Here is a 9,134-nt window from a genome sequence, read left to right as displayed (position 1 = left end):
AGGGAGAATTAACTATAGTGCAAATTTGAGCGTTAAGTACCTCCCCACCCCCACCCCTCCGCCCAGCCCCCAGTTTAACTGGATTTAGTTACACAAGGGGATCAGAGATTATATTGCTCAAGTTCTACTACTTTACACATGAAAAGCTGGAGGGCCAGAAAAAGGAAGTAGTTTGCCCAGGATGAGGAAGGAAGCTGATGTCCTGCCTAATTCTGGACTCTGGTGTGCCAATCTGATGGTCATTTGTTAGGTAGCCCTATTTTCAGGTGCCTCCTTGTTCTCCCCTGTGTGAGAGCTTCTCTGACTTTCTTGGCTGCTATGTGTAATTGGGCTCCTTTCCTCCACTGAGCCTCGGAGGTATCAGACCCTGTGGACACTCTGATGAACCAGACATACTTGAGTGTCCCTGCCCTCTCAGTTGCATGCATTCTTGTACCCATATAGCCACTTTTCCATCAGATTATAAACCTTCCAAGGTAGCAAGTCCAAATCATTCATTTATATCTCCCTGCAATCTTGTTTAAAACCACCAGGGATGTGTTCTTGAATGTTAAATCTTATCTTTATTTGTAAGCCTGAAACCCAAAAAGTAGTTGCCCTTGAAAGCTCATAGGTGAAATTGCTTTTTAATACCCAAACTACAAGGGCCAGTGTGTGGCCAACCTTTTATGAGGTAGCCAGAAGAAATATAAAAAGTAGAAAAGAAACATGCAAGGACAGGAAAACTAAACTTTAAAAGCCTTGGGCTAAAGTTCCTCATACTTTCACTCCCCGAGTCAGTTCTCTTTTCCTAGCCTATCACTTATGTTTTCTGGAAAATCTACAAGTCTTCATTGACAATCTTAAAGTTACTGGAAATTCACTCACTCTTTAAAATTGTCCTGTGCCCTATTAATTAGTCCACTATTACATGTATTTTTAGAACAGAGAAAGGAAGATATGCAACCTATAATAATGGGTCCTATCCCATCATTATCTATTGATCAGCTAATGGAGAAGACCTCAACTTAAGGAACTTGAGAATAGCCAGACCACCATAAACTGTCTTGTGATCACCACCAGACTGATGGCATTCCCTCATACCTTCCCATGGCCGTCCCTCACCAAATTTCCTTTAAAAAAGGAGACCAAGAACCCCCAAAGTCTCTCTTGCTGATGAAAAATGTATTCCTTGCTTTCCTAAATAAATTTCTGTGACTCAATAGCTGAAGTGTGCTGGAATTCTTTTTTGTCATGTATGTCAAGGACCCTGTCGTCCTGAATTGAGATCCCCTCTCTGAGACCTTCTTGGACCACCTTCAGTAACATGTATTTCTAGATTTTATAGACCTTTTAAGGATTAAAAACTGACATCTAATTACACTAACACTATTTAAAAATACACTAACAGAGTAACATTTCCTTCCTAAATCTCTGGGAAAGTGTGTCATTGTTAAACATTAAATTTTTTGCTAGATCATCAATATTTTAGAGCTGAGCCGTCAAGTTGGAAATTTTTTTGATACACGTAATTAGAATATTATACTTAATTGTGAAGAAAGTTTAAAACAGCTTTTATGCAATGAAGAACAAATAGAAAGGGATCTTGGAGACCTCTCAATGTAAGAGTCATTTAAAAACTGAGCAATGGAGAATTGAGACACTTGCTGAATGGCATATTGCCACTTAATGAAATTCAGGAAAAAAACTTGAATTAGGTATCTTCAAGTTACATTCCCATGAATTCAGTGTATGTTAAATTATATGAAATAAAATGTTTTTATATGCAAAACTGATTTGCTGCTAGGTTAATGTAATTGTAAGTAGGTTTAACAAAGAAAGCATTGCTTAGCAGTGGTTCTTGTAGTCCCAGGACCAATTCTTTGGAATTTGTTAGAAATGCAAATTCCTTAGACCTACCCCATACCTACCAACAAAGAAAATGTCTGGGGAGGTCCCAGCAATTTGTGTTTTAAAAACCCACTTCCAGAGGATACAAACTAAAGTTTGAGAATTACTGGTTTAGGAATAATTGGGATTCACACTTGAAATCTGACACTCAACAGCTGCTAAATCTTGACCTAAGTTGTTTTTCTTCTTTTAGTGCCTTGGGTTTTTTGTCTATTAAGTGTACATAATTATATCTCCTATGACTACTTTATCTGGTTTTAAAAAGACTAAATGAGTTAATATAGATCTCTCTATAAGAGTAATATAGATCACTGTAAGTATTTCTATTAGAGGAATTTTCCTTATTAGTTAAACCAGTAGATTCCAAATATTGTTTTTTTGTAATCCTATTACCCTAAATATTTCCTAGAACACAAGGAGTGCTCAAATATTATCTGAATTAATAATATAATGGTTACAAGTTGATCAGTACTTAATGGTATTTGGCTAAGAGCATCATGATTTCCATGTTTTTTGCCTCATGAATAGATATGAAAACTACCGTATTGGAATGCATGTCAAAATATAAAAAAAAGTGTTGGGCATGGTGGCGCATGCCTGTAATCCCAGAGGCTTGGGAGGTTAAGGCAGGAGGATCACTATCACGAGTTCAAAGCTAGCCTCAGCAACTTAGGGAGGCCCTAAGCAACTCAGTGAGACCCTGTGGTAAAATAAAATATAAAAAAGGGCTGGGGATGTAGCTCAGTGGTTAAGTGCCCCTGAGTTCAATCCTTGGTACCTATATATGTGTGTGTGTGTGTGTGTGTGTGTGTGTGTGTGTGTGTGTATAGAGAGAGAGAGAGAGAGAGAGCGCACGCTTAGATGAAAAACTTGACATATTAATATTGTGCAATGATATTTTATATCATGTACATTTCTGGCATTGGTAGTAATAATAATCAATTTTAGCAGCTTGGGAAGCTGAGAGAGGATTGTGAGTTCAAAGCCAGGCTTAGCAAAAAGCAAGGCGCTAAGCAACTCAGTGAAACCTTGTCTCTAAATAAAATGCAAAATAGTGCTGGGGGTGTGGTTCAGTGGTCAAGTGCCCCTGAGTTCAATCCCTAGTACCAAAAATAAATAAATAAATAAAAATAATAATCAATTTTATTTATCTAGCATTTCACATTGTCAAGATAATATACATTATCCCATTTAATTATCACACAATTCTATAATGAAGGTGTTACATAATTTCTATTTTATCCCTAAAAGAAAAAAAAAATGGGTCTCAAAGAATTTATTAGGGTCTAATGACTGTGAAAGCAAAAGTGAGGAGGGAAAAAGAAGAATAAAAAGAGGAAGCCTCAGAGGATGTGTAGGTCTGACACCTGTGAAGAAGAAAGAAAAGAAACAACTCTGATACATTCTCAGACAGCCCTACAGGAAACACTGCTATAAAGATTGTTCATGAAGGAACTGCACTGATTAATTGGCCTGATCTAGAAAGCTAAGATGGATATTGAAGTCATGCTGTCAGGAAATGACACTCTCACAACAGGGCTATTTTGAAGAGAAGTGGAGACAGTAGACGCCTATGGGAGCAACAGTGTGGTAGAGAGAGATTCCTGCCTAATATTATGGGTTGATCCACAAGTATGACAAAGGAGGCTGGACATTTCTTCAGATATGGTGATATCCCACATACTGTACTATCTTGGCAATGTTTCTGTCTTTGTCTTCTAGGCAGATATCAAAATTCCCTCTGCTGTGACCTCATGTTCCTGTGTTCACAATTCATTATAATTTTGTGATTGACTTTTCCACTGGGCTTCATACTCCTTGATGGTAGGACTATGATATTTTTATACATCAAAATTTCTCACAGGAGTTGGGCCAATAATATTTACTTATTCATTTCCTCAATAAAATTAATGCAAGAAAAGAAGAAAGAAAGATAAGTAGGAAGAATGGTAGAAAAAAATGAATAAGGAGGTTTCTATGCATGAAAATTTAGTTGATGGTTGTGGTGGAGGAAATCACAGGGTTGCTTAGTAATGCTGCCCAGGTTGGTTAGTTGAACTGTACCAATGTTTCTCAAACTTGATCTCAGGACCAGTTAGCATTCTTATAAGGTTATGAGGACTCCCAAGAATTTTTGTTTATATAGATTATATCTGGTGATATCTACTTTATTAGAAATGAAATGTAAAAATAATTAAGTATTGATTTATTCATTTAATAATAATCATAAAATGAAAGTAGCATACTTTGAGGCTGCTGCTCATATTAACATGGCATACTATTTTATAGTAAATTTCTTTTATATCTTTATTTATTTTTATGTGGTGCTGAGGATCGAACCCAGTGCCTCACATGTGCGAGGCAGGCGCTGTACCACTGAGCTACAGCCCCAGCCCTAGAGTAAATTTCTTTTAATAAATAGAAGGAATGTACAATACATAATGATAAAAATCAAAATGTAGTAAATATATAAACCAGTAACATGATCACTTATCACTACCAAGTATTATGTACCTTACCTAATGTAGGCATTATACTTTTATACAACTGGCATCATTTTAGTTTTATTTTCACCAGTATTATCACAAACATGTGGATAATGCATTGTACCTCCTTGCTATAATAATTTTCCACCCAGGGATTCTCTCACTGACATTTTGAGATTCTCTCAAAAATGTATGTGCTTGGTCACAAGGCAAACAGGGATGAGCAGAGTATGCTTGAATGACCACAATTCCAAGAATGGAGAAACCATGGAAAGCACATTCTTTATTTACAGGTCACTGGTATTATTTTTTTATATCCCATGTGGGGAAATTTATTCAGTTTATATATAAGAAATAGGAAAATGTCCTTCAATTTGATGAAACAAGCTTACAAAGCTAGAAAAATAGTAATTGTTATTTCTATTTGAATAGCTTGTTATTTTGTTCACATGACAGTCACATCATTCTAACAGCAATCTTCTACTATCATTCCCATTTTTACAGATAAGAAAAATTGGGCCTCAGAAAAGTTAAGTGACTTTTCTGTGGGTGCACTTCTGGTGAGTCTAAATCTGATAACCAACAGAAAACTTCATTTTTTAAGTGGCATTGTTAGAATGGAATGAAGAAAATGATGTTTCATTTAACTATTGTTTCAGTCAAATAAAAACAGGAGAAACAGTGATTTCTACAAGTGAAATGTAGAGACAATACAAGTGGAAGCAATTGTGAATGATTTCAGTATATTTCTACTTATTTGATCCTAGTTTCACTTCACTTTTCACTTCTGTTAAATAAGCCAAGTTTTTGAAATGGAAAATTTAGGAAGCTTTTTATTATTTATTATTTTTATTTTTTTTACTGATAGACTAGGATTTGCCCATATGTTATATAGTAAGAGCAACTCTCAAGAGCAAACTGACGAACTTAATGTGTATACCTGTTCTGTTGCACCAAATGCACTCCATTTACCATTTCTTGCTGTCAGTACCTACAGCAATGATATTCTAGTTTTTTCTGCTTTTTGTATAATTTAATGCACAAGCCAGGAACCTAAGTATCATCCTTGACTTTTCATTCTCTTGCCCCTCCTGACCTTTTGCCTTATCTGATTAGCCTATGAGTCCTACTGAGTCTACTCTTACACTGTGATTTTTTTATTTAAATGTAAATTCTATAAAGTCACTTCCTTGCTTAAAATGTCTCACTGAGCTACTTTTTTTTTTATCATGTTTGAATGAAATCCTAGGAGGCCCTACTTATTCTATTGTTCCTCCCATTGCTGACTGTTTCTGAAATTTTATTTTTCTCCAGTGCCTCAAAACCTCTGGATTCCTTCTCTCTTCATTTCCTTTGCACTTTGCTACTTTTTCTACCTAAAATAATGTGCCCAGTTTTTCAATGACTGCTCTTTGTCATTGACTGATATTCTCACTGATGAGTGAGAAATATCAGAAAATCTTCCCCTAGTCTTGCTATCTAAAGTGGCCTTCTGCAGCTACTCACTTTTATCACCCTGTTTATCTCCACACATATTGCCTCTAATTATTATATTTTCTTGTGTATTATGAATCTGCCCCCATTGGAACATAAGCTCCAAGCTGCTTGAGTCTTGCCTATTTAGTATACCACTGTATCCCTATCACATGGTAGATGCTAAATAAATATTTATTAAGTGTTGATTAAAACTACCTGTACCTACTCATCAGCTTTAAAAATCAGGTTTATCTGAAGGAAATTTTCACTGGACAAGTGTTAGCATGAATAGATGATTCATTTTATATTAGTTACCGCAAACTGTTCACTTCAAGATATTCATCTGGCATAAGGGACCAAGTAGTGAGCCCCAGTAATATTGAGGATTCTTAGCTAACAAACCAATATGAGTTAGTTTGGAAGTTGTGGAAGATGACCCTGGTCTATGTAATGAATATTTGGCCTGCTTAAGCCAAGTTATAAACACATATTGGGTAATAGGAAGGCTAAACTACATGTCAGCATTTTATTTCCACAGCTTTGCAGTTTAAGTTTACTTCCCTTCTCTTTATAGGTTATTACCAGGAGGGAAAACAAAGTCGAACAAGGTGACTTCTAAGCCAGAGAAACTATAGATTCTTGGCAAGAAGAGAGCAAAACCAACTAGCAGCTGGCCTAAGGTGTCAAGTGTAAAGGTCAAAACTATCATTTTCTCCAAGCTGAGAAAGTTCATTCCTTTTCCAGAATTAGATCACTTCCCCAAGTACTGATAAGGGAACATTTAAAATATTTTATTTGTTTAACCGGTTGAAAAGATCAAGCTGCAATAAAAATTTCAAAAAAATTTTCTGTCCTTTTACTTCTGTTTATCTATCTTATTGTGAATTAAATGAAATACAGAAAAAAAATTGGGAAAAATGATATTTACTAATGTATAGTTGTAACAGAAAAAATCAAATTTCTAATATATAGGAATTAGTGGGAATATATGGTGTGTGCAAATGAGGAATATAAATAGTTAATAAAAGTCTGTATGTAGAACTCATAATAATATAAGAAAATCTTTATACTATAGCATGATTTATTTCATAGGAAAAGAAGGAAGCAGACAATGAAGCAGTAGGTTTAGGTAAGTAGTGATCCCACTGTGGATCCTGATCACAGCTCATTGCTCCAGTATGGATCTGGAATCCCAAAGCCTGTGTGTCAGAGGCTTGGACCCCAGTGTAGTGCTGCTGGGAGGTGGTGGAAGCTTTAAAAGGTGGGGACTAGTGGAAGGTCTTCTGGTTATTGGGGGGTGTGTGCTCAAAGGGGATTATAGGACCCCAGACCCTTCCTCTTTCTCTTTTTTATTTTACAGTCCTGAGGTGAGCAGCTTTGCTTCACCATGCCCTCCTACCATGAAACACTGCCTCACCACAGGCCCAAAGCATCAGGGTCAATTGATCAGACTGAAACCTCTAAAACCATGAGCCCAAATGAAACTTTTCTCTGCTTAAGTTGATTGTCTCAGGTATTTGTCACAGTAACAGAAAACTAACACACCAGAAGAACTGTCAGATGGGAACTGATTTTATATGGAGGTCGCACAAACCTGTCCACCTTCCCTCTGGAAAAACACATTATCCTTATTACCTTTAATGTCTCCAGGAAAGCAAAGGAAACGTCTCATCTGTATTATCCTGCTCAGTAAACAAATCTGTCCTTTGACTATGGGGGCTCTATTTCTAGCTTGCAAGGGGCTCTTTGCTATGGGAACATGATCTGTAGAAATGCTATGGAGAATTATCTACCCAAAGTCCTATTTTTTTAAACTTTTAAATTATTTTTTAATTGTTTTACTGCTAATAATTTTAATGTTGCTTTAGCAAGAATGACTACAACACGTACATAACATCCATAATTCTGTAAAAATGGAAAGTTGGTTACACAGTGATTCAGATTCCACCTGCCAACAATCCATAAATTTTAGCCAATCTTGGGAAGTTACTGCCACTAATTAGATGTAACAACTTCTCTGAGCCCCAGTTTATATTAAATGCTACCTCAAGACATATACTGTCTCAACTCTAATCTACTTTTTATGATTTAATTATTCTAGGATGAAAAAGAAGGAAGAAATAAATACCACGACTGAGTAAATAAAACCTTACAAATTATTTTATTTGAAGGAACTTGTCCAGTCATAATATTAATAGCATATAGACAGATGTATCAAGTCAAATGATCCAGTTTGCTATGAGCAGAAAGACCTTTATAAATATATTTTATAAATATATTTTAAAATGAAACACAAATAGTTTGTATGCCCATGTTAATTCCACAGAATATTTCTGGAGTAAAATAGAATTGTGGTTTTGAAGAACAATGTTAATAAGACATGGTAAATAAATATTACTAGAGGTTTAAACATAAGAGCAGGCAAAGAAATCAGAGTTTAAAAAATACATATCTAATGATTTTCTTCATTCAGACCCATTGTAATGTTCTCAGTTGTAAGGTGTATATAAAGAATATGATTTTAGAATTATATTGTGGAAGATCTAATTTCAGCAGATGCTTACTAAATATATGATCAATCATATGTTTGTGTGTGTGTAATAATGAAAAAAGGTGTATATATATAATGAAAAAACACATAGTACTTATATATAATATATACATGTATGTATACATAGAGTTACAAAGTGCTTTCATATATATATGTATATATATATATATATATATATATATACACACACACATATATATATATATATATATATATATATATATATATNAAGATGTTGTGTCTGCCGAAAACTAAAAATAAATATTAAAAAAATTCTCTCTCTCCCTCTCTTAAAAAAAAAAGGAATTAATTTATCTGATTATCTATTTAAAGCATCTGATAATACAATCTAAGCCTGTCATCCCTGAACTGTTCCCAGTGTTTCTGCTAACAGGGCCACCACATGAACAGCACTACTTCATTAAAAAAAAAAAAAAGAAAAAAGAAACTCAGTTCTTTTGAGAAGAGTAACAGGCAAAAAAGAGAAAGCAACTCCATATATCCAGTTCCAAATACGGAATGTATGAAATTGTTTTATGCAGTAGAAAGAGCAAAAATTTACAAGACACATGCAAATAGGTAATGTGTCTCATATTTACATATATGAATTTTTTATATGTATATATTCATATGTAAATATTGTGAAAGAACTGTGAAAGTTGTTGGAATCAAAATGAAGTCACTTACATCAGTTCTATCCAAAAACTAAAATAAATAAAGCTGGGAGGTAA

At 34.8% G+C, this 9,134-nt stretch overlaps 1 protein-coding gene across 1 annotated transcript in view; it reads right to left on the bottom strand.

Moving 5' to 3' along the window:
* Ctsc (cathepsin C) overlaps positions 1-440 on the bottom strand; it is a 36,082-nt gene extending 35,642 nt beyond the window's left edge. The window contains exon 1 of the mRNA XM_048787871.1: positions 437-440. Within this exon, the coding sequence (XP_048643828.1) occupies positions 437-440 (4 nt within the window). The remainder of the gene's footprint in view (positions 1-436) is intronic.
* Between the last annotated feature and the right edge of the window lie 8,694 nt (positions 441-9,134).

The sequence above is a fragment of the Marmota marmota genome, unplaced genomic scaffold, assembly GCF_001458135.2.
Source record: "Marmota marmota marmota unplaced genomic scaffold, marMar, whole genome shotgun sequence".
Classification (NCBI taxonomy): Eukaryota; Metazoa; Chordata; class Mammalia; order Rodentia; family Sciuridae; genus Marmota; species Marmota marmota.
The sequence above is the reverse complement of the archived record's forward strand: the minus strand, read 5'-3'. Positions and strand labels throughout refer to the sequence as shown.